General features: G+C 57.3%; 1 protein-coding gene across 1 annotated transcript; it reads right to left on the bottom strand.

Annotated features, from left to right (window-relative positions):
• Positions 1 to 1541: 1541 nt before the first annotated feature.
• On the bottom strand, positions 1542 to 14089 carry NT5M (5',3'-nucleotidase, mitochondrial). Its single transcript, XM_062216656.1, has 5 exons — positions 13841 to 14089; positions 10504 to 10604; positions 5009 to 5069; positions 2203 to 2317; positions 1542 to 2102 (listed from the first exon to the last, which is right to left on the bottom strand). Exons 1-5 carry the CDS (start codon positions 14087 to 14089, stop codon positions 1960 to 1962), a joined length of 669 nt encoding a protein of 222 aa, XP_062072640.1. The 3' UTR covers positions 1542 to 1959.
• Positions 14090 to 24745: the final 10656 nt, after the last annotated feature.

The following is a 24745-nucleotide window of genomic DNA, read 5'->3' as shown; positions in this document are numbered from 1 at the left end:
GGCCCCCGGTGCACGGAGCGAGCGTGCGGCATTGGGGGCTCACTCCCAAGGGTGTGTCTCAGGGACCCCCGGGGACGGCGGACAGCAGGCTGACCCAGGGTGAGCAGGGCCGATGACAAAGGCCCATGGGCGGGCGTCACCGGAGGCCACATTGCCGAAAAGGCGGGGGGGGGGGGTGGGAGGATGGCCAAGCAAAGGCCCTGGGGCCCCTCCACGCCCCAGACACCTGCTGCTGGCTGAACTGTCATGTCTCCACCTTAACAGTTGATTGACTTAAGGGCGCGGCCTGTGGGGGATCTTGGGTTTGTGGAGGGGGCAGCCCTGGGAGGGTGGTTTGCATGGTGAGAGGTTTGAGAATTTCTGAGCTGCAGTTTGGCCTAGCTCCTCTCTGGCCTTCCTGGTTCATGATGCCATCGCTGCTGCCACCGCACCTGCCATCACCACCAGGCTCCACTAGACGCCAGGCTGTGTGGGGCGGCCAGAGCTAACCTTTGTTCCCTAAAAGGCTCCTTCCAGCTACCTTGGTTAATGTACCAGAAAGTGGACGGATACACCTGTTGTCTGGCTGTCCGCCTGGAGGAAATTGTCCCTCGCTGGCCTCTGGTCCTGGGGCCCCTAAGAGTGTCTCCCGTATTTTCCAAGGGGCGAGCGGCCACTTCCAACAACAGCTGACCTGTCGTCCCAGTTCTGGGCGGGCTGAGCTCGGCTCATCTTTGGGGAGGTGGAACCCTAAACTGGTCCCGTACCAAAACACTTCCCAAGCCTCCAGGTGAATTCTGACAAACAGACCAGGGAGCTTCAGGCTGCTGGAGGGGCTGTAGCCTTCCCAGGACACTGAAGGGGCAGTGGCCCCCGTGGCAGAGCATCCAGGTGGAGACGGCGCCTCCTCACTCTCACCCCCAACAGATGCCGTGCAGGCCTGGCCAGGCTGCGCTCCCCTGCAGCTCTCGTCTGGCTGCCGCAGGGCCTTTGCACGTCCCCTCAACCTGGGACTCAGGCCTCTCTCCCACCCAGACACCTCGACATGCTGCCCGCCCTCGTGTGTGTCCTCAGTTTCTGTCTGTCCTGTAGACTGTGCAGCTCCGGCCTCAGGGCGCGTGACCACGGAAAGCCAGGGGTCAGATGCCTGTCTCCCGGGAAGTTGCATTTCTAAGCCTCACGCCAGCCTCCGGCAGCCCCTAGCCCAACCCCAGGAGCACAGGAGCCAGCAGACGGATGTGGCTGGAGCCCAGGAGGGGACGCTGTGAGGGCACCTCCCGGCTTGCCCCTGGGCACTGCCCACTCAAGGATGCAGACTGGGACCCAATGCCCGTGACTGCTGGGGCCAAGGCCAAGGACAGGGCCCTCTACTGTGCCATCCAGGAGGGAGGGGCTGATCAGTGCAGGGGTGGGGGTGGCCCAGGAGACTCCTAAGGCTGCCAGCTCAGCCTGGGATATCCCCACCCCCACCCAGGATACCCACAAGACCCAGCAGCTTCCCCCAGACGCCAGAGGGTCTCGGGGCAGGGCTGGAGGCCACACACACAGCCCCTTCGACAACAGAACAGCATTTATTTGTCATGCATTCAACAAACATCGGAGCCTGCTGACTGCTGAGCCCTGAGTGTGGCCCGCGGGCCGGAGCACAGAGCAGGCGGCCACGGGGACCTGCTGAGCGGACGGACAGGTCACTGGGGAAGGCCGGGCGGGCGCAGGGGCTCGTGTCCGCGCTCTCCCGTCGCGTTCCTGGCACTCCTTGCAGAAGGGTGCCGACAGGTGCAGACCCACCGGGGGGTGGGTGAGGACTGCCGGCCTCAGCGCCGCCTGGGGGCGCCCCCACTGCCCGGGAGCCCGCGTCTTGGTCCCCCGGGAGTCCTTCAGCCCTGCCTTGAGAACAGGTTAAGGCCTGGCAGGGCTGGAGAAGGGAGGGGCCGTGCAGCGGGACGAGGGCTCCCCGGCCCCCAGCTCCACGCTGCGCGCTCAGCGGGGCCGCTTGCTGTCCAAGATGGCCTTCCAGTCGTCCGCCCACGAGTGCAGCCGGCGGCGCGGCGGCTGCAGCTGCACGTGCTGGTTATGACAGGCCGTGAAGAGCACGTGTTCCCAGCTGGGGTTGGGCTCGGCCCCTGGGAGGCAGCCAAGGGGCGACCGCTCAGAAGCCCCGCCCCGCCCCCCGCCCCTCCGCCGAGGCCCCGCCCCGCCCCACCCCCGCCGCAGGCCACTGACCCGTGATATCCACCCGGTCATCTATGAGCAGGTCGGCGGAAACCACGGTCTTGTCTCGGGTCAGCACGATCTGGTCCAGGAAATCGGGCCCCAGGTGCTTCTCCACCCAGGCGTACTGCACCGGAGCGAGCAGAGCGACATCAGGGACCCCCGGCTGGGCACCAGGTGCTCAGAGAGACCAGGCAGTGACAGCCCCCACCCCACCGCGCGCCTCCCATTACCCAGGGCGGCCAGCAGGGGGCGCCGGGAGCACTCCGTGGGGCAGGCATAGGGCTCCAGAGCCGCCCTACCCAGCTCCAAGCTGGGGTCCCCCGATGCCCCCACACCTCCCTCCTGACATCTGAAGGTCCATGCAGGCCTGCACGAGGTCGGGTCTGCCCAGCACGGGACGGGCGGGTTCTGTCCCCTCGGGGACTCCGTTTGCCCTTGGGTAAGGTGGGGGGGGGTGTGTGGAGCCAGCTCTGCCCTGTGTGTCACGGCTTCCACTTTCTCTGCTTTCTTTAAAAGACAGAGGAGGGGGAGGGGGAGGGAGGGAGGGAGGGAGGGAGGAAGGGAGGGAGAGATCTTCCATCTGCTGGTTCACTCCTCAAATGCCCAGAACAGCCAGAGCTGGGCCAGGCCAAAGTCAGGAGCCAGGAGCTCCATCTGGGTCTCCCACGTGGGTTGGCTGCAACCCAAGCATTTGGGCCACCATCTGCCGCTTCCCAGGGTGCACATTAGCAGGTAACTGGGTGGGAAACAGAGGTGAAACTGGATCCCAGGTACTCCACCGTGGGGAGGGGGCACCCCTGGAGGCTCCCCTGCTGTGATACAACGCCCACTCCTGTCTTGGTTTCTTGATGGCTGTGTGTTCATGCACGCGCGCACACACACACACACACACACTAGCGAGCTCCCCCTCAGCCTTCCCTCCAATGCTGTCTCCGGCAATGGCCACGTTGTAGCGGTTTTCCCATTTCACATCTATGGTAAGTTCCAGCGGCCAGGTTAAAAGAGCTGTTCAGAAAAGGAACGGAGAAACCTCCCAGGGGGTGGGGATTAGGCTTAGGGCTTGGGATGCCAGAGTCAGACACCAGGATCCCATGTGAGAGCTTCCGGGGTTGGGGCCAGTTACAGCATAGCCGGTAAAGCCGCACTGTGATGCCAGCATCCCACATGGGCGCCCATTCTATCCTGCCTGCTCCACTTCCAATCCAGCTCTCCTGCCAATGCACCCGGGAAAAGCAGCAGAGGGTGATCCAAGCACTTGGGCCCCTGCTGCCACGTGGGAGACCGGATGAGGCTCCTGGCTTCGGCCTGGCCCAGCCTTGGCTGTTGCGGCCATCTGGGGAGTGAACCAGCAGATGGAAGACCTCTCTGTCTCTCTGCCTGTGTGTCTCGGTTTCTGTAACTCTGCCTTTAAATACATACATCTCTTTTTAAAGAAGACTGACAAGGCATCTTCAGCGATCAGCAATGGTGTTTTGCAGGCAGAGTGCCTGAGGTTAGAAGAGGCTGAAAAGTTAACGAGCAGCAGAATGGTATTTACGGGCTGGGCTCCGCACCGGGTGTCGTTCAAGGCGTCCGCCTCTAGGTGGCAGGACGGGCCACGTGCTTGGATTTACTGGGTTGCTGCCACGCCCCGCCCCCAGCAGGGGAAGGCTTGGGAGGCTGGGTGCACAGACTCAGGGCTGGGTGGGGGCCGGGCAGCAGTGAGCGAGCTGCTGGTTTCCCGGCCTGAGCGTGAGCCTCAGCGCCTTCGTCTGTTTCGGGGGAGCTATGGCAAGCCTTGGAGGCCACAGCTAGAGGACAGGGTGTGTCAAAGGCATCAGATGCCCTAGGGCTAGCCTTAGCTCCGTGGGCCACGCGGATCTGTCCACACGGTACGGACGCTGAGCCTGCCCGGGGTGCCAGCCTGCACCGGGCTCGGGAGATCTGTAGGCTGGCCTGCCCCCCCCCCCGGGGAGGGGGGCGGAATTGGGCCGGGCAGACCATTTAGGAAGCGAAGTTATGGGTTCTGGGAAGAAAGCCCAGATGAGAAGAGAGAAGCTGTTACAGGCCCGCGGGAGGAACAGACCCCGCAGGGACTGGGCGGGGTCAGCAGGATGGCTCCCGTGGGGAGGGGGAGTGATTCGGGGACAGACACTCCCCGGGAGTCCTGGCTGGGGCTGCAGATTGAACACCTGCTTTTCCACTCTCAAGAAGGGGTGGCCACCCTGAGCCCCACCCCACGCAGGGGGAGGGGGCGTGACCCCAGTCCTAGCGGCCACGCCAGTCCTGCCCCACCCCACCCCGCCCCGCCAGGACCACACGGCTACTCCCAGGGCTTCCGGCCCCCAAGGTCGGAGTCGGGCTGCAGCCGTGGACCTGCCCCCCCCCCATCTGCCCAGAGTGGGCCTGGCCTTTAGCCCTCCCTCAACGCACACTCATGAACGTGGGGCAGACACCTCCCTCCCTCCCTCCCTCCCTCTCTCCCTCCTTCCCTCGCAGGTGCAGAAGGGGCTGCGGGTCATCAAGCCGGGGAGGACAGGGCTCACAGCGACCGTCCCTGGGGGGGTGTGGTCCCCAACGCCCTCCTGGTCCCCCCAGCGTGAGCTCTGAGGTCTGGAGAACACTCCAGGGTGTGTGGGCCCACAAAGCAGACCGAACCTGAACCACCGCCCCTCGGGGAGTCCCCAGCACCTAGGCAGGCGGAGGCCAGAGCCCAGGTGCGCATGTGGCGGAGTGGGGCGGGGCTTAAGGAGGCCACGCCCCCGCCCTGGAGCCGAGCAGAACCCGGCACCGCCTTTGCGGAGGGGTGCGCCCTAGCCAGCGCGGGGCTCCTTACCTTCTCGTAGGGACAGTACTTGTACATCTTGATGGGGCTCGTGCAGATGAACACATCCGTGCTGCGGGAAGGGAAGCGAGCGTGAGTCCGCGTGGCCACCGCCGTCCAAGGCTGAGCCTGGCACCTGGCGCGGGAGCACTTACTGCCCCCCCCCACCCCCGCCTCCTGCCCAGAGCCCAGAGGCCTGCAACTTCTGCCCATCTGATGGCCCCGCCCCGGCCTCGCCCACAGAGCTGTCTGGGCCCCCAGTACCCCATACAGCCGGCAACTGCCGCTGCCTCCCGCACACCTACTGGCTCCAAACAGATCCGGGGGGGGCGGCTTCTGACTCTTTTCTCTGGCAGCTTGGTGCCAGGGTCTCATGAGCTCAAGTCCGACCGGCCCAGAGCTACCCCTCTCCCTCAGCCTCCCTGGCCCGGTGCACCTGCCGCTCTGTCCCTGGCTGTGAGCCCCTCCCTAGCGTTCCATCTGCAGCCCCCACTCCTGTGGTACCAGGAGTACTGGGGCTCCCAGTGCCTACCAGCCCCGCCCCTGGTTATACCCTTTTCCTCAAAGGCCAGTTACCACGCACCCATCTCAACCTTGGTGTCCCCAAAAAGGGACACATGGGGCTCGCTCCTCTCCTAGCACCTGCTACTCCCCTGGCCCTTTCTCAGTTAGTGCCCCACCCCTGTTACCGCTTATGCACATTCAGGCAAAAACCTAAAAATCACCCTTCTTTCCGCCATGGTCTCCCCCCCCCCCAGCTCCCCAGAGCAGACCGAAACTTTGTATAAATAGCAACCCGGAGGGTCCACTGCTTTTTCCAACCAGCAAAACAGTTCTGACGGTTCACAGTCATCACCCGAATCTGATTAGTAGGACATTGCCACCATTCCTGCAAAGAAAACCTGCTCCTGCCAGGCGGTCCGTACTGCCCTCCCCCCGCTCTCCCCAGCCCCCCACCCCGCAATGGGCTGGGCCATTCCAGAATTCTGCTGTGCCGGCTTCTCTCATATACTGCGCGACCCCCTATGTCTACCTTGCCGCGCTCCCTCCCATCGCCATGTGGGTTACAGCCCCACTGATCTCTGTAACTGTGTCCGTGTGGGTTACAGCCCCACCGATCTCTGTAACTGTGTCCGTGTGGGTTACAGCCCCACCGATCTCTGTAACTGTGTCCGTGTGGGTTACAGCCCCCCATCTCTGTAACTGTGTCCATGGGCACCAGGCCGTCCCTACCCGCCGGCTTTCATGACAGATGCGGACACACCTGTCTCTGTCTCTCCAGGAGCGGATCTCACTGCCACTCTACAGGAGGAAATTGCCTCCCAGAATTCTGCCCCCCGAGGCGGCACCATTTCCTGTGCCTGCTCCCGATGTCTGTGGGCTGCAAATTCCACACTTGTTGGCGGATCATTGCTGCCGTCCATCTTTGCCATCGCGGCTGGCAGGTGTGTAGCAAAAGCTCACTGTGGTTTTGACTTGCATTTCCCTAGTGACGAAGGATACTGAGCGCATTTTTATACACACTGACTGGCCATTTATACACACACACACACACACACATATATGGGAGAGACCTGGGTGGAGGTCCTGGACTGGCCCAGCAGTGAACCAGCCCACAGAAGAACTCTGCCTTTCAAATCATGAGTAAAATAAACAACACTTTAGGGGCCGGCACTGTGGCCTAACGGGTAAAGCCACCACCTGCAGTGCCAGCATCCCATATGGTCACTGGTTCTAGTCCCAGCTGCTCCACTTCCAATCCAGCTCTCTGCCACGGCCTGGGAAAGCAGTGGAAGATGGCCCAAGTCCTTGGGCCCCTGTACCCACATTGGAGACCTAGAAGAAGCTCCTGGCTCCTGGCTTCGGATCGGCCATTGCAGTCATTTGGGGAATGAACCAACGAATCGAAGACCTCTCTCTGGCTCTATCACACTCACCAAAGTCCAGCTTCCTTGGTCTCTTTCATGTGACTCAAATAAACAAAGTCCTTGCCCAACACAGGCCATTACACCTGCTGTCCCCTCTCGGCCTGCAGGGTCCTGCCCTGGCCCTCCACCGCCCCGTCATTCTTGGTTCTTTACTTGCAAGGCAAAGCAGCAGAGACAGACAAGAGTTCCTATCTGCTGGTTCACTCCCCTCGAACGCTCACAGCAACCAGGGCTGGGCCAGGCCAAAGCCAGGAGCCAGGAACTCAGTCCAGGCCTCCCATACGGTTGGCGAGGACCCAGCTGCTTGGGCCGACACGGCTGCCTTCCAGGGTGTGCAATAGCAGCACCATTGAGGGAGGATGGGGCTGCACCACACTGGCCCCAGCAAACACTCAAATCCACAGGCCCCTGGGCCGTGACCTTCGGCAACACCACAATTTTGCAAAATCTCTTAGTCGAACCATTTGCAGCTGGCGGATACCTATACTGCTACTGCTTAAAACAGGGTTGGAAGGCATGTGATAGAATACAAACCAGGAGGAGTGGGAGAAATCCACAGGAAAGAAACCTCAGGAATTAAGATGAAGAATTGGAGGGGTGGCTGTCTGTATATAGGGGTCTTGGGTGTGGAGCGGATGATGTTGGACGGATGCTACAGGAACGGCCATTGAAAAGATAGTCTGCAGTCACTACACGGCCACAAACGTTAAATGCTTATGGCTTTTTTTTTTTGGAAGGTAGAGTGACAGAGACAGAGACAGATAGAGAGGGAATCTTCCATCCACTGGTTCTCTCCCCAGATGGCTACACCAGCCAGGGCTGGGCCAGGCCAAAACCAGGTACTACATCCAGGTCTCCCACATGGGTGCAGAGGCCCAAGCACTTGGGCCATCTTCTGCTGCTTTCCCAGGCCACAGCAGAGAGCTGGATCGAAAGTGGGGCAGCCGGGACTCGAACCAGTGCTTTAGATACTAGATGCCGGCATCACAAGTGGCGGCTTCACCGGCTGCACCACAGCTCCGGCCCCAGGAAGGCTGTTTTTCTTGGGGTGCCAATACTTGCTGAGCACCTACTAAGTATAGCTGGAGACTAGAGCGAGACCTTTCTCACTTATCTTCCTTTTAACAGGTGAAGATGCTGAGGCCCAGTTTCGTCCATCTTCCTGGCTCTAACACAATGCTGCAGGTACACAGGGTTCCACAACTCGCCCAGCGTCTGAGAGCGAGAGTCCCAAGGAGCCAGGCTGCGGGCCTGGGCGACCCAGCTGCAAAGCTACTACCCGCGTCCTGTGCTCACCACTGGGCTACACGGCGCCCACAACATGGGGAACGTGGATCCAGGCCAGCGAGCAGGGTTTGAGAAGCCTGTAGTGCCAGCATCCCATATGGGCACCGGTTCGAGACCCAGCTGCTCTGCTTCTGATCCAGCTCTCTGCTGTGGTCTGGGAAAGCAGTAGTAGACAACCCAAGTGCTTGGGCCCCTGCACCCGTGTGGGAGACCTGGAGGAAGCTCCTGGCTCCTGGCTTCAGATCGGCACAGCTCCCAAAGTTGTGGCCATTTGGGGAGTGAACCAGTGGATGGAAGACCTCTCTCTGTCTCTGTCTCTCTTTCTCTCTCTACCTCTCTTTGTAACTCTGCCTTTCAAATAAATAAAATAAATCATATATATATATATAATATGTGCATATAGATTTATACACACCCACAAATGGGCCAATCATCACTCAAAAAGATTCTCAGCATCACCGGCAATTAGAGAAATGCATATCAAAGCCACAATCATAGGAAAGGCATTGAGGGCAGCTTGGGACACCCCTATCCCGTTCCTGGGGGGCTTAATCCACTTTGGATTCAGCTTCCTGCTAATGTGCGTCCTAGGGGGGAGCAGGAGGTGGCCCAAGTACTTGGGTCCTAGCTACGCAAGTGGGAGACCTGGATGGGGTGTCCAAGCTCCTGGCTTCAGCCTGGCTCAGGAGTGAACCAGGAGATGGGAGATCTCTCTCTCGATCTCTCTCTCTCCCTCCCTCCCTCTCTCTCTTTGTGCATTTCAAATTAAAAATAAAGTAAATATATAAAACTGCAATGGGTTATCACTCCATACCCACCAGCATAGCTAAAATAAACAAGACAGGAGCCGACGTGATGGCACAGTGGGTTAAGCCACCGCTTGGGGCTGTCCCATTCCATACTGGAGTGCCATCGAGTCCAGACTGCTCTGCTTCCAACCCAGCTCCCCGCCAAGGCACCTGGGAAATGGCAGGTAAAGGCTCGACTACATGGCCGGTGCCGTGGCTCAGTAGGCTAATCCTCCACCTTGCGGCGCCAGCACACCGGGTTCTAGTCCCGGTCGGGGCACCGATCCTGTCCCGGTTGCCCCTCTTCCAGGCCAGCTCTCTGCTGTGGCCAGGGAGTGCAGTGGAGGATGGCCCAAGTGCTTGGGCCCTGCACCCCATGGGAGACCAGGAGAAGCACCTGGCTCCTGCCATCGGATCAGCACGGTGCACCAGCCACAGCGCGCCTACCGCGGCAGCCATTGGAGGGTGAACCAACGGCAAAAGGAAGACCTTTCTCTCTCTCTCCCTCTACTGTCCACTCTGCCTGTCAAAAAAAAAAAAAAAAAGGCTCGACTACTTGAGCCCCTGCCACCCATGCAGGAGTTCACAGGGAGTTCCTGGCTCCTGCCTCAGCCCGGCCCACACCTAGCTGTTGGAGCCATTTGGAGAACAGACCAGTGGATGGTAAGAAGAGTTGACAAAAGAGGTGGAGAAACTGTTCCACACTGCTAATGGGGATGGGAAAATGTCAAACATAGAATTTCTCTAGGACTCAGCAGTTCCACTCTGAAGAACTGAAAATAAAGGTTCAAACCAGTTCTTAACACCAACATTCACAGCAGCACTACTCACAACGGCCACAAGGGGGAGACAGCCCCAAGCACCCATCAACTGAAGAATGGATAAACCAGACATGGGCTAGCCCTACAATGGAATATTATATAGCCACCAGAAAGGAGAATGTATTCATGGATGGTACAACATGCGTGAACCATGGAAACACAGTGCCACGTGGAGGAAGCCAGACCCGTGCCACATGACAAAGCCAGACCCAAAAGACCATGTGTGGTCTGATACCATCTACAGGAAGTGTCTGGAACAGATTACTAGGGTCCCAATGTGCTGCCTGTGATGGAGACAGCGCCAACCACATCCTGCTCCTCCCTGAGCGCCCCCCAGCGAGGAAACCCTTCCCACTTTGTGCCTGCCGGGCAACGCCCGTGCTTTGCTTGTCCCAGGACCCCTGGTGCCTGGCGGCCCGTCCTGAGCTGTTCGCTGGGTGTGTCTGTGTTGGACATCCACTGGGTTGGGTCAAACTGCCCAGATCATTCTCCCAAGTTACCCTGGGCAAAAAGAAAAAAAAAAAAAAAATTCTTCCCGCCTGCAAGCTGGGCAGGGTTTCTAGCAGGCTGAGCGCTGATCGAGCCCGCGGCGCCCTGCGTGGGGTTTGAAGGAGGGGACGGGGCAGGCAGAGGAGCAGGACAGGGCCAGGCAGCAGGGCCGGGCGGGGTGGGGGCAGACTTACTTCTGCAGGTTCACCATCTGCTTCACAGCTTCCACGGCCCCCGGCAGAGGCTCAAGTTCAAAGAAGAAGTCCTTTGACTCCCAGATGCTGATGGCCTTCTCCTGAGGAGTTGGGAGAAGCAGCTGAGCCCCAGGTGCAACCCCCCCCCCCAGGGTGCCCTCACCTGCCCACAGGAACACAGGGGCTTCCCCGTTCCCCTGACCCCCTCCCCCAGACACCCCACCAACACCAGGCGCGCCCAATTCAATTGCAGTTCAAAGATGAGCTTCTTGGGATGCAAAACCATTGTGAAATCCATGCGTGGGGCTGTGTGTGTGTGTGTGTATGTGTGTATGTGTTTCATAACACCCATCTTCCGTGAGCTTTTTGAAGGGGCTGCATATATTTTTTTGCACCAAAAAAGCTGTTGTTGTTTTTTTTAAAACTTTCATTTCCCAGGAACTCTTGGAACTTCCTGGGGTGAGGGTGGGGTGCACAAAGCTTGTGTGTGTTTGGGGTAAGGGTGGCTGGGCTGCTATCTGTCGGGGTCCAGCAGAGACAGGTGAAGTTGTCGCCCCCTGCCTCTGGGGAACTGGGGGAGACAGCTCAGCTCTCCCCGGGGCCAAGGTCAGCCAAGGTCAGCTCTAGGTCCCAGGCTAGATTGCCACGGGCACCGCTGAGCCAGGGCTGAGGGGCTGGGCCAGGTAGGAGGCCCCGTCCCCTATCAGCCAGAACAGCTCTGCTCCTGTCTCCTGTGTTGCCCATAAGGACTCAGGAAAGAATAAAAAACAAACAAACAAACAAACAAAAAAAACGCGCTGCCCTTTAGAGTTTAGAGCAAAACCGAGCCCCCTTGTCTTGCAAAGGAGACAACGGAGGCTCAGAAAGGGGAGGACTCCAACCCGACATCACACAGCAGAGCAGCGGCCACTTGTCTAGGACCAAGCAAGGGGAAAGAGATCAACGGCCTCGGGCTGCATGGTATTTAGAGGGGGGGGGGGACTGAACCCCACAGGAAGTACCTCTGCAAAGTCAAGGCCAGCACCCAGTTGATGCCCACGCTCTTATCCAACCCTCACCGACCCTCAGGGCGAACCCTCCCTGCTTCCGGACTTGAACTCAGGGCTCCTGACTCACACGCAGGCAGTGTGGATGGGTGGAGTGGATCCCCCATGAACCTCTTTCCCAGTCTATAAAAGGGACATGGGAGTTGCTCCCTCCCTTTGGAGGTCCGGGTTGGGGCATACCAGGCACCCAGCACCCAGTACCCAGCACTGGAGGTCCCTCAGCTCCACGGCATGCCTTTCCTCCCCAACAGACATGCCATGAGCCCCTGGTCAAAGCCCTTGGCTGCTCTGGGCTCGGTTCATCCGTCCCAACAGGCTAAGACTAAAAATGGAGATGGCACAAAAATGGCACAGTGGTTTAAGCCTCCACTGACGCGGCACGGGCATTCCATATGGGCAGTGGTTCACGCCCAGCTGCTCCACTTCCAATCCAGCTCCCTGCTAGTGCACCTGAGAAAGCAGTGGAGGATGGCCCAAGTGCTTGGGGCCCCTGCCACCCATGTGGAGTCCCAGATGGAGTTCCAGGCTCCTTGCTTTGGCCTGGCCCAGTTCTGGCCATTGCAGCCATTTGGGGAGTGGAAGGAAGATCTCTCTCTCTCTCCAATTCTGCCTTTCAAATAAACAAAATAAATATTGGGCCGGCGCCGCGGCTCACTAGGCTAATCCTCCGCCTTGCAGCGCCGGCACACCGGGTTCTAGTCCCGGTCGGAGCTCCAGATTCTGTCCCGGTTGCCCCTCTTCCAGGCCAGCTCTCTGCTGTGGCCAGGGAGTGCAGTGGAGGATGGCCCAAGTGCTTGGGCCCTGCACCCCATGGGAGACCAGGAGAAGCACCTGGCTCCTGCCATCGGATCAGCGCGGTGCGCTGGCCGCAGCGCGCCAACCGCGGCGGCCATTGGAGGGTGAACCAACGGCAAAGGAAGACCTTTCTCTCTGTCTCTCTCTCTCTCACTGTCCACTCTGCCTGTCAAAAAAAAAAATATTGTTTTAGCCATGCTCGCTGCCTCTGCCCTACTCACCTCCCTGAACAATGTGAGAATCAAGGCAACCCGAGAGAACGTTCTGGAATTATAAATGCCTGTGTCTGCAAGCCGGGCTGCTCCCTGTTACTTTGATTTGACCACAGACGCTGGGCCAACTTGGCCAAGAGGAACTCCCCAGGGCTGTCCTGCTGAGACCTGTGCCTTTGGCTCGGAAGCAGATCAGTAGGTCACCCAGGGCACCCTCCTCACTGCCCCCTGCCTCGTACTGAGAAAACAGGAGCCCATCTCCTCAGCCCTGGGGCCCATGAGATCGTACCAAGAGCTGGAGAAACCACAGTGCCCCTCCAGGTGGAGACGGAGGGAGGCAGGAGTGAGAGAGAGAGAGGGAATCGTCCATCTGCTGGTTCACTCCCCAGGACCCGGCCGGAGCCAGGAGCCAGGAAGTCCATCTAGGCCTTCCGATGTGGGTGGTAAGGGTCCCAGGTCCTGGAGCCCCCACCTGCTGCCTCCCAGCGTGTGTCCTGGCCAGGAGCTGGAGCCGAGATGCAGTCTTGGTGAGTGTGGGACTAAACACACTCCAGGCAGAGAGGGGCCCTCAGCCGGCTCCTCCTCTCACACCTGTCCCTCCACTGAGGCCGGAGCCAGAGAGCGCAGGGTACTGGGATGGGGAAAGCCAGCCCCCTGCGCTCGGGATGCAGGCACCCTGGGGTCTGGACCCCTGACTGCGCCCCCTAGTGGCACACTCAGGGCAAGCCTCCTCTGCAAACTGCAGCCGGCACGTGGGGGTTTCTACCCAGCCTCCGTCGGAGGGGCGCACGGCCAGATCCCCTGTTCATTTTCCTAGAACGCTGTCAACTTGCAAGGTGAGGGGGATGGGGGTGGGGTCCTCTCTCCTCTGTCCATCGCGGGGGCTGCGGTGGGGGTGGCTCAGGAGGGCCCGCCTCTCCCAGCCTGACTACAGATCCACTGTGTGAGGTCGGGGTGAAGGGGCCTCCAAATCTCTCTGAGCCTCGGATGCAAAAAAGGGGAAAAAAAAAGAGACTGGTTTAAAAAAATCCATCCAATTCCTGGGAAAGGAAGAACGGGGGGTGCGACGAATGAGGACCTAGCGCATCGCGGTCCTGAGGGCGAATTCAGCCAGGCGGCGGTTGAGGAGGGGGTGCGCGCTCGGCTCTGCGAGGAGCCCCCCAAAACGGCGGCGGCGGCCCCCGAGCGCAGGGCTGCGGCCGGCGGCGGCCTCGCTGCTCCCCCCCGGGACCCCATCGGACGAGGGACCCGCCCAAGGTCGCCGGGGCGCCCGGGGGTGCTCACGCTCAGCCCGGGCCGCAGGCGGCCGTACTGCTCCGACACCCAGAAGCCGCGCCGCTCCTCCAGCGCGATGAAGGGCAGGTCGGGGAAGCGCGCGCGGAACTTGCGGAGGAAACCGCCCTCGAAGTCGGCCAGGACGCCGTCCATGTCCACCAGCACCCGCAGAGAGCGGCCGCCCGACGCCCGGCGCCGCCCCGCGGCCAGCGCTGCGCCGCGGGGCCGCCGCGCACACCAGCCGCCCAGCCGGATCATGGCCCGCCCGCCGCGGGCTGCGGGGCCCGCCCGGGCCGGCCGGCGGACATGACGGTGGCTGCGGACGGAGAGGAGGGGGCGCGCAGGCTCCGGCCGCAGAGCGAGGCCGCGGCGCGCGCCTTAAAGGGACCCGAGCGCGGCGGAGGCGGGGCCGGGGCGGGGCTCGGGATCGGGGGCGTGGCTTCGGGGCGCCCCACCCCGCCGTTGCAGGCTTGCGGGCTCCCGGGACCTCGGGCAGCGGAGGAAGGAGGAGCGGTGATGGGGATGCTGGGAGGCGGGGCAGGGGCGTGGCTTTTGGATGTGCAGGGGCGTGGCTTCGGGGCGCCGGGGCGTGGTTTCGGGGCGTCCCACCCCGCCGCTGCAGGCTTGCGGGCTCCCAGGACCTCGGGCTGCGGAGGATGGGGAAGCGGTGATGAGGATGATGGGAGGCGGGGACCAGCGGCCGATGCTTCAGTCCAACCTGCCGGGGCCAAGGGCTACAGGCAGGCTCGGGGGCGTGGCTCCGGGGTATCCGGAGGGCGGGGTTTAGGCCTCCAGGGGCGGGGCTCCCTCTCGAGGATGGAGACCTGGTGATGGGGATGATGGAGGCGGGGTCTGGTGGGTGATGCTGCACCCACCCTGAGCTAGCCAAGGCTGCCGGCGACAAGGGCTGCAGCCTGGGAGGAGTGGGTCCCTGGGGAGGGGGTGCAGAACGCATTTTCTTTCCTGTGCTTCTTTGGCAAACGCTGAGCGCCCCCTGTGTGCCTGGCGGTGGGCATCCAGTGAGAAATACAGCAGGAGGCAGCGTGCGGTGTAGACGCACGCGCCCATCATCTGGCTCCTGGAGTTGCCTTTTTGCCCTGTTCAACATTCACTGGAGCTCCTGTCCGGGCCTCTGCCCCGCCATCGCAGAGGCTTTTCAGAGTGAGCTGTGTCTGTAACCAGTACTTGTCGCCCCCAAACACTGCGGCTCAGTAGCTCTAAATGAGTGCGGTGTATTTATAGGTAAATTTTACCAGTGAAAGCTGTGGGAGTTTTGACAAAAGCGTTCGGTGGTGGGATAACGACATGCGGCTGCTGGCCAGCATACAAAGCAATGCTGATAGAGAACTATCTCTTCTCCCCCACAAAGTCCCACCTGCCTCTTGTCCATCCGCCCCTTCTCCCACTGTTCTCATTGTTTCCACCATAGATGAACTTTGCCAGTGTTAAACTACAAGTTAGGGCCGGCTCTGTGGCATAGTAGGCTAAGCCCCTGCCTGCGACCCTGGCATCCCATATGAGCGCTGATTTGTGTCCCGGCTACTCCTCTTCCGATCCAGCTCCCTGTTTATGGCCTGGGAAAGCAGCGGAGGATGGCCCAGGTGCTTGGGCCCCTGCACGTGCGTGGGAGACCCGGAAGAAGCTCCTGGCTCCTGGTTTCAGATCCCTGCAGCTCCGGCTGTTGTGGTCATTTGGGGAGTGAACCAGTGGATGCAGGACCTTTCTGTCTGTCTCTCCCTCTCTCTGTCTGTAACTCTGTCTTTCAAATAAATAAATAAATAACATCTTTAAAAAATAAAGTACAAGTCAAATCAGATACTATGTCCGAGGAGTCTGCAGAAGGTTTGTGGGAAAGCATATTATGAAAAATCATTATGCATGAATTTCAAACACCTTGGCAGCAAAATAAATGCATCTTTTCATTCCACTTCCAGCAACTGTTTCTTTAGGTGTAACTGCCCTCTGCCACCCAGTGTAGCGTCTTTTTAAAAAATATTTATTTATTTATTGGAAAGTCAGAGCTACAGAGAGCCAGAGGCAGAGGCAGAGAGAGAAAGAGAGGTCTTCCTTCCACTGGTTCACTCCCCAAATGGCCGTAACAGCCGGAGCTGGGCTGATCTGAAGCCAGGAGCCAGGAGCTTCTTCTAGGTCTCCTACGTGGGTGCAGGGGCCCAAGCACGTGGGCCATCTGCTGCTGCTTTCCCAGGCACATTTGCAGGGAGCTGGATCAGAAATGGAGCAGCTGGGATAGGAACTGGCACCCATATGGGATGCTGGCACCAAAGCAGCGGTTTACCTGCTATGCCACAGCACTGACCCCATAAATAAATCTTTTCTACAAAGATTAAAAAAAGGAGGGAGCTGGCGCCATGGCTCACTAGGCTAATCCTCCACCTGCGGTGTCAGCATGCTGGGTTCTAGTCCTGGTTGGGGCACTGGATTCTGTCCCAGTCGCTTCTCTTCCAGTCCAGCTCTCTGCTGTGGCCCGGGAAGGCAGTGGAGGATGGCCCAAGTGCTTGGGCCCTGCACCTGCATGGGAAGCCAGGAGGAAGCATGAAAGACACACATCCGTTTTGCTTCCTGTTGCATTTTAGGCCTCCTTAATATTCCGGATGTGTGCAGCACGCCGGCCTTAGTGGCCATTTTGGGGGTGAGCCAATGGAAAGGAAGACCTTTCTATCTAACTCTGCCTGTCAAAAATAAAAATTAAAATTAAAAAATGGAGGTAAACAGCAATGAATAATTTGGTGTGGTCACTTTAAACAGATAATTCTGATACTCCTCTCTTTGACAAGTGGCGCTTAAGCCCTGTCTCATTAAGTGTGTTATTTCCCTAAGGAATTTAATGTGGTGGAAGGTAGCATTGCACGATTCTAATAACAGGTCATCAAAGACATGCGGCTTCTTAGATTTCCTTCTTTATTTGAAAGGCAGAACAAGAGAGAGGGAGAGACAGAGAGAGAAAGGATCCTCCATCCACTGGCTCACTCCCCCACATGGCTGCAGTAGGCAGGGCCGTGCCGGGCTGAAGCCAGGAACCAGGAACTCCATTTGGGTCTCCCACTTAGTTGGCAGGGGCCCAAACACCCGTGCTGCCATAACTTGAGGACACTCAAGCAGCCGTAGGAGAGATCGCCATAGAGAGGAACCCAGTCCCTCCAGCCAGCCACTCGAGAGAAACTGAGAACTTCCGACAGCAGCCACGCGAACCTGCCATCTAGGAAGCAGACCCGCTGGCCCCGGCCAAGCTTTCAGAGGGCAGCAGCCACAACTGACTTCTGGTTAAGACTAATGGGGGCCGACGCCGTGGCTTAACAGGCTAATCCTCCACCTTGCGGCGCCGGCACACCGGGTTCTAGTCCCAGTTGGGGCGCCGGATTCTGTCCCGGTTGCTCCTCTTCCAGGACAGCTCTCTGCTGTGGCCAGGGAGTGCAGTGGAGGATGGCCCAAGTCCTTGCGCCCTGTACCTGCATGGGAGACCAGGAGAAGCACCTGGCTACTGGCTTCGGATCAGTGAGATGCGCCGGCCGTGGCAGCCATTGAAGGGTGAACCAGCGGCAAAAAGGAAGACCTTTCGGCCGGCGCCGTGGCTCAACAGGCTAATCCTCCGCCTTGCGGCGCCGGCACACCGGGTTCTAGTCCCGGTCGGGGCACCGATCCTGTCCCGGTTGCCCCTCTTCCAGGCCAGCTCTCTGCTGTGGCCAGGGAGTGCAGTGGAGGATAGCCCAAGTGTTTGGGCTCTGCACCCCATGGGAGATCAGGAGAAGCACCTGGCTCCTGCCATCGGAACAGCGCGGTGCGCCGGCCGCAGCGCGCTACCGCGGCGGCCATTGGAGGGTGAACCAACGGCAAAAGGAAGACCTTTCTCTCTGTCTCTCTCTCACTGTCCACTCTGCCTGTCAAAAAAAAAAAAAAAGGAAGACCTTTCTCTCTGTTTCTCTCTCTCTCTCACTATCCACTCTGCCTGTCAAAAAAAAAAAAAAAAAAAAAGCAGCACCAGCATCACATTTAGGCACCATATTGAATGCTGGCTGCTCCACTTCCCATTCAGTTCCCTGCTAATGCACCTGGGAAGACAGCAGAGGATGGCCCAAGTCCTTGAGCCCCTGCACCTGTGTGGGAGACCTGGAAGAGGCTCCTGGCTTTGGATCAGCTCAGCTCTGGCCGTTATGGTCATTTTGGGAGTGAATCAGCAGATCGAAGACTTCTCTCTCAATTACTCTCTCTCTCTCTGGCTCTACCTCTCTCTGTAACTCTTTCAAATAAATAAAATAAATCTTAAAAATATAAAGAAAAATATATTTCTCAGGTTGCTCATTTTGCTTCCTGTTGCATTTTAAGCCTCCTTAATATTCCGGATGTGTGTCTTTCGTCTGATGTGTAATTTGCAACTTTTTTTTCTCTCAGTCTTATTTTTTTATTCTCTGAGCAATGTCTCTCTGTGAGAAAAGTTCTATGAAGTCCAATTGACCGATGCTGCTATTAGGTCACACTTCTGCTCTCAGAGCTCAGAACGTTCTGCCTATGCCAAAGTCACAAGGTGTTTTGTTTCCGGGCTGGTGCTATGGCACAGTAGGCTAATCCTCCGCCTGCAGCCCGGCTTCCCATATGGGCACTGGTTCAAGTCCTGGCTGCTCCTCTTCCAATCCAGCTCTCTGCTATGGCCTGGGAAAGCAGTAGAAGATGGCCCAAGTGCTTGAGCCCCTGCACCCGCATGGGAGACCTGGAAGAAGCTCCTGGCTCCTGGCTTCAGATCAGCCCAGCTCCTGCCATTGCAGCCATTTGGGGAATGAACCAGTGGATGGAAGACCTTTCACTCTGTCTTTCCCTCCCATTGTCTGTAACTCTACCTCTCAAATAAATAAATAAAATCTTTTTAAAAAAAAGATGTTTGGGGGCTGGTGCTGTGGTGCAGTGGGTTAAAGCCCCAGCCTGCAGTGTTGGCATCCCATATCAGTGTTGGTTGGAGTCCCAGCTGCTCCTCTTCTGATCCAGCTCTCTGCTGTGGCCTGGGAAAGCAGAAGATGGCCTAAGTCCTAGGGTCCCTGCACCTGCGTGGGAGACCTGGAGGAGGCTTCTGGCTCCTGGCTTCAGATGGGTGCAGCTCCAACTGTTGCAGCCATTTGGGGAATGAACCAGCATATAGAATACCTCTCTCTGTAACTCTGCCTTTCAAATAAATAAATAAATAAATAAATCTTAAAAAAAAAAAAGATGTCTTGTTTCAAAGCATATGGTTTTACATCTTACATTTAGATCTATTGAGTTAATTTTTAAATAAGATTTGAGATTTAGGTTCGAATTGACCTTTAAAAACTGAGAATATGGCCGGCGCCGTGGCTCAATAGGCTAATCCTCCGCCTTGTGGCGCCGGCACACCGGGTTCTAGTCCTGGTCGGGGTGCCGGATTCTGTCCCGGTTGCTCCTCTTCCAGGCCAGCTCTCTGCTGTGGCCAGGGAGTGCAGTGGAGGATGGCCCAAGTGCTTGGGCCCTGCACCCGCATGGGAGACCAGGAGAAGCACCTGGCTCCTGCCATCGGATCAGCGTGGTGCGCCAGCCGCAGTGGCCATTGGAGGGTGAACCAACGGCAAAGGAAGACCTTTCTCTCTGTCTCTTTCTCTCACTGTCCACTCTGCCTGTCAAAAAAATTTAAAAAAAAAAACTGAGAATATATATAACATAAAGTTTACCATTGTAGCCATTTTATTAATTTATTTTGTATTTATTTGAAAGGCAGGGAGAGAGAGAGAGAGAAAGCTTCCATCTGCTGGTTCACTCCCCAAATGCCTGCAACCACCCGGGCTGGGCCAGGCCAATATCAGGAGCCCTGGAACTCCATCCTGGTCTCCCCCGTGGGTGGCAGGAGCCCAAGTACTTGGGACATCATCTGCTGCCTCCCAGGGTGTGCATTAGCAGGAGGTTGGATGCAAGTGGAGGAGCTGGGACTCGAACCAGGCACTCTGATATGGGATGCACGCATCGCAGATGGCAACTTAAGACACTGGGCCTTAGCAGAGTGGCCGGGACTCAGACTGGTACTCTGCTGTGCCACCCAGAGACCCATCTGGGACAATGCTTTGTAAAGGGCTGTGTCAGGCTGAGTCTAAGGAGACTTACAAATGAAGGGGATCTGTTGGCTCTTTCTTGGCCGCTTCTGTGAGACTGGATCCAGGGCTCCAGTGCCACAGTGGGACTGGTTTCCTGCCGCCTCTCTCTCCTGCACTTTCTATATTTGAGATCTAAATTGGCCCTGTGGATCCGTTGGTTCCACCTCTGCAGATTCAGCCAGCTGCATTTTTTTTTTTTTTTTTGACAGGCAGAGTGGATAGTAAGAGACAGAGACAGAGAGAAAGGTCTTCCTTTTTGCCGTTGGTTCACCCTCCAATGGCCGCTGTGGCTGGCGCATTTCGCTGATCCAAAGCCAGGAGCCAGGTGCTTCTCCTGGTCTCCCATGCGGGTGCAGGGCCCAAGGACTTGGGCCATCCTCCACTGCCTTCCCGGGCCATAGCAGAGAGCTGGCCTGGAAGAGGGGCAACCGGGATAGAATCTGGCACACCCAACCGGGATAGAATCCGGTGTGCCGGCGCCGCAAGGTGGAGGATTAGCCTGTTAAGCCACGGCGCCGGCCTCAGCCAGCTGCATCTGTATGGAAAACATACGGGTTTTTCTTGTCACTGCTCCCTCAACACCACAGTATAAAAACCATCCACAGCTGCTGGCGCTGTGGCGTAGCAGGCAAAGCTGCCGCGTGCAGTGCCGGCATCCCACATGATGACCGCAGTGGCTGGAGCTGCACCGATCCGAAGCCAGGAGCTTCCTCCAGGTCCATATGGAATGCCAGCATGGCAGGCGGCGGCATTACCTGCGGTACCACAACGCCAGCCCCGGTATTACATATTTATTATAGGCATCGTTAGAGACACTTAAGGTACAAGGGTACCTCGAAACATTCCTAGAGAAATGGGATTAAAAGAAAATGCACCTTTGCCATGAACTTTTCCCAGGTCCCCGGTCACAGGAGGAAGTGTGCAGGGGGACAGGCAAAGACCACTCCATTGTGCAGAAGTGACTTGAACCCCTCAGACTTCCTGTCTCTCCCTCTTTCTGTCACTCTGCCTCTCAAATAAATAAATACATAAATCTTTTTTTATTTTTTTAATTTTTATTTATTTATTTTTTGACAGGCAGAGTGGATAGTGAGAGAGAGAGACAGAGAGAAAGGTCTTCCTTTTGCCATTGGTTCACCCTCCAATGGCCGCCGCGGTAGCGCGCTGCGGCCGGCGCACCGCGCTGATCCGAAGCCAGGAGCCAGGTGCTTCTCCTGGTCTCCCATGGGGTGCAGGGCCCAAGCACTTGGGCCACCCTACACTGCACTCCCTGGCCACAGCAGAGAGCTGGCCTGGAAGAGGGGCAACCGGGACAGAATCTGGTGCTCCGACCGGGACTAGAACCCGGTGTGCCGGCGCTGCAAGGTGGAAGATTAGCCTGTTGAGCCGCGGCGCCGGCCAATACATAAATCTTTTTAAAAAGTTAATTAAAAAAGAAAGAACTATGCATGGATTAACATTTTTGGAACCAAAATTATACTTACCTTTTAAGTCTACTTTCCCATAACTTTTTGAAGGTATTCATATTAGCTTCACCCTACAGATCGCTCCCCTCAGGGTGCCAAGGTGGGTACCAGAAGCCCCCGGGTTGTGTACTTCCTTCATCAACCCAGCAGGGGAGAGAGAGAGAGAGAGAGAGAGAGCGCGAGCATCCTTAACACAGAAGCCCTCAGCCTAAGCCACATGCTCACGGTGCCTGAGACCCTTCATGGTGGACATGAGCGTGGCTCCACCAACTTGCCATGCCCAGTCCTGCAGCTCGCTTCCTTGGCGGCAATGGATGTCCAGGCAGCTCCACGGCCAGTGTGGGCCACTGTTCCCTGCTTTCAGGTCCTCACTTGGTGAAGGTGTTTGATACCACTGGATCTGCAGATGCTTTGATTTTTCACGGCGGGACAAGCCATCCTCAACTGAGACATAGGCCTCTCCTCGCTCTGGCCCCACTGGCACGCCCCAGATGGCCACAACGGCCAGCACTGGGCCAAGTGGAAGCCAGGAGCCTAGAACTCCATCTGGGTCCCCTACATAGGTGCAGGGGTCCAAGAACTTGTGCCATCTTCTGCTGCTTTCCCAGGTGCATGGGCTAGATTGGAAGTGGAGTAGCCAGGACTCAAAACTGTGCCCACATAGCGTTGCAGGCGGCGACTTAACCACCGTGCCACAATGCTGGCCCCTGGCAGTACTCTTAGCTGTGTCGCAGTGAGTGTGATTTGTGTTAGGAAACTGGCGCAGTTTTAGCCAGGTGGCCGCATGGCCCAGCTACCTGAGCCAGGCTCCACCCCCACCCTAATGGGATTCACTGCTCCTGCTTCCCTGCCTGCCCTCAGGTGAAGTTTTAAAAGGGCCTGTTCCTGAATACGTGCTCTCTTGGCTCTTCTCTCTTGGCTCTTCTCTCCTGCACTCTCTCCTCTCTCTTGGCTAGTCTCTCTACTCTATCTTCTCTCCTCTGTCCCTCTCTCTCTTATCTCTCTTTCCTTCGCCGCCCCTTCACTCCGGTCTGTAGGGTGTTCCCCAATAAACCCTTTCCCTTACTCCGGTGTCCGGTGTGTTTTGTGATGGCTAACATTAATATATAACAATTTGTATGTTGGATCACTCGTGGGCTACAATCCATACGTTGTCACACTTCAACGAGCATCCAGTTATCTGCAAGGTTTGTTCAGTCGACTGGGTACTGCCTGCAGAGTTTGTGCCACAAGAGGTCTAGAATTTGCATTTCCAGGAAGTTCCCAGGTGCTGCTGGTGGGGGAACCCGATTTTGAGAGTGGCAACCACAATCTAAAGAGACAACACATTTCAGGGTACTGTTGGTAGCTGCGGCTGTTTTGAATTACTGGACTCATAGCCTTTTCTTTCCCTGTAACATATTTTGGTTTGTATTGAGGGCCATATACACCCATGGAAGTGTGTGCTAGCAATCCAAATACCTGTCTTTGGTGTTGCAAGGTTGATCAAAGATTGAGGATCAGTTTTTGCACTAGAACATCCAGATTCCTTCAGTCTCCAAGTACAAGTGTTTCCTTTTTTTTTTTTTTAAGATTTTTTATTTATTTGAGAGTTAGAGCTACAAACAGAGAGAGGAAGAAGCAGAGAGAAGGGTCTTCCATCTGCCGTTTCACTCCCTAGATGTTCACAACGCCCGAAGCTGAGTTGATTCGAAGCCAGGAGCTTCTTCCAGGTCTTCTACAAAGGTGCAGGAGCCCAAGCACTTGGACCATCTTCCACTGCTTTTCCAGGCCATAGCAGAGAGCTGGGTTGGAAGAGGAGCAGCCGGGACTAGAACCTGTGCCCCTGTAGGATGCTGCCACTGCAGGCAGAGGCTTAGCTTACTAAGCCACAGCGCCGGCCCCCCAGCACAAGTGTTAAAGTCATTCCTTTAAATACATCTCACATCCACCAACTCAGTTCCATCTCCAATTGTCCAAATGCAATCATTCAAGGTACCATCATCACTATTACAGTCCATGTCTACCACTGCAAGGGTTTCCTAACTGCCTCTCAGAAGTCAGCACATGGAGAGGGGCCGGTGCTGTGGCATAGTGAGTAAAGTCGCTGCGTGCAGCACCAGCATTCCATGTGGGTGCTGGTTTGAGTCCTGGCTGCTCTACTTCTAATCCAGCTCCCTGCTAATGCACCTGGGAAAGCAGCCCAAGATGGCTCAAGTACTTGTGTTAGGTAGGAAGTCAGTTATGAGCTTATGTGTGTGTGACATAAAGGCCTAAAGACATCTATGTCCAGCACATGCATCTGCATCTCAAAGTCATCCTGACTGTGTTTCAGGGGCAGCCTGGCCCTCACATCCTGCCCTGCCCCCTTCTACCTGATAACCTGCCGGGTGGGGGGGTCCCACTCCTTCTGCTTGACAAATCTTCCACAATCTCCCAGATGCAGCCCAGTATCTGCATTTCAAACACCCTGCTCGGGATCCCCATTCTCTAGGGGGTCCTGCTCACCCTTCCTCTGAACCCAGGATAGCGCCAGCTAGGCTTCCTCCTGTCTGATAACTTCAAGGAAAAACTCAGATAGAAGTTTTTCTATTTACATCCAAAAAGCCCTTTGTTCCAAGAGGAGCAGAGGTGGGGAAGCAAGACCCATCTCCTTAAAACCCCCAGCTTCAACCAGACTGAGAGCTCAGCCCTCTGCCTCTCTGCTGAGCCGCCCGCCTGCCTGGCCAGGTGTAATCTCTCCACTCAACCATGGAACCTTGCTCCCCCCGCCCCCGTCCGAGTGAGGCACTCTCTCCCAGGTCCTGTCTGGAGAGGTGTCCATCTGTCCTTACGGATGTCCCTTCCCTAATAAACCTTGCTATTTTACCTCCCACTACTCTCTGTCTCACGCCTGAATTCTTTCTTGCGCGAAGACAAGAACCCTGCAATTTCTCCGGTAACATTTTCACCCCTGCGCCCCCCCTCCCCATCCCCAATACGGGTGACCCGGATGGACCTGCCTTACACCCCCGCCGTCCACCACAATGACTCCCTTGAAGTCATTCAATGACTCCCTTGCAGACAGTGAGCTCCTTCCCAAGGCAGAGGCTGTCCTCTCCCTCAGAAACACCCCTTCCTTCCCCGTGCATTAACTCTTCTTTCTTCAGAGCTCAGCTGGTGGCATTTCCCCAAGAAAGCCTTCCCTGTCATGCCAGGCCAGTCCCTGGTCTCTGTTCCTTCAGATCACCCAGCCCTGTGTGCTAGGGTCTTTACGAGCTCATTTTCTACAGAAAGACCAGGAGTGTTCCAGGAGCTCAATAAATAGATGTGGGATGCAGTTTTAAAACGCCCCGCATCCAATGTAAGGCTCTTAAGAGGGA

This window comes from Lepus europaeus, chromosome 18, assembly GCF_033115175.1.
Source record: "Lepus europaeus isolate LE1 chromosome 18, mLepTim1.pri, whole genome shotgun sequence".
Classification (NCBI taxonomy): Eukaryota; Metazoa; Chordata; class Mammalia; order Lagomorpha; family Leporidae; genus Lepus; species Lepus europaeus.
The sequence above is the reverse complement of the archived record's forward strand: the minus strand, read 5'-3'. Positions and strand labels throughout refer to the sequence as shown.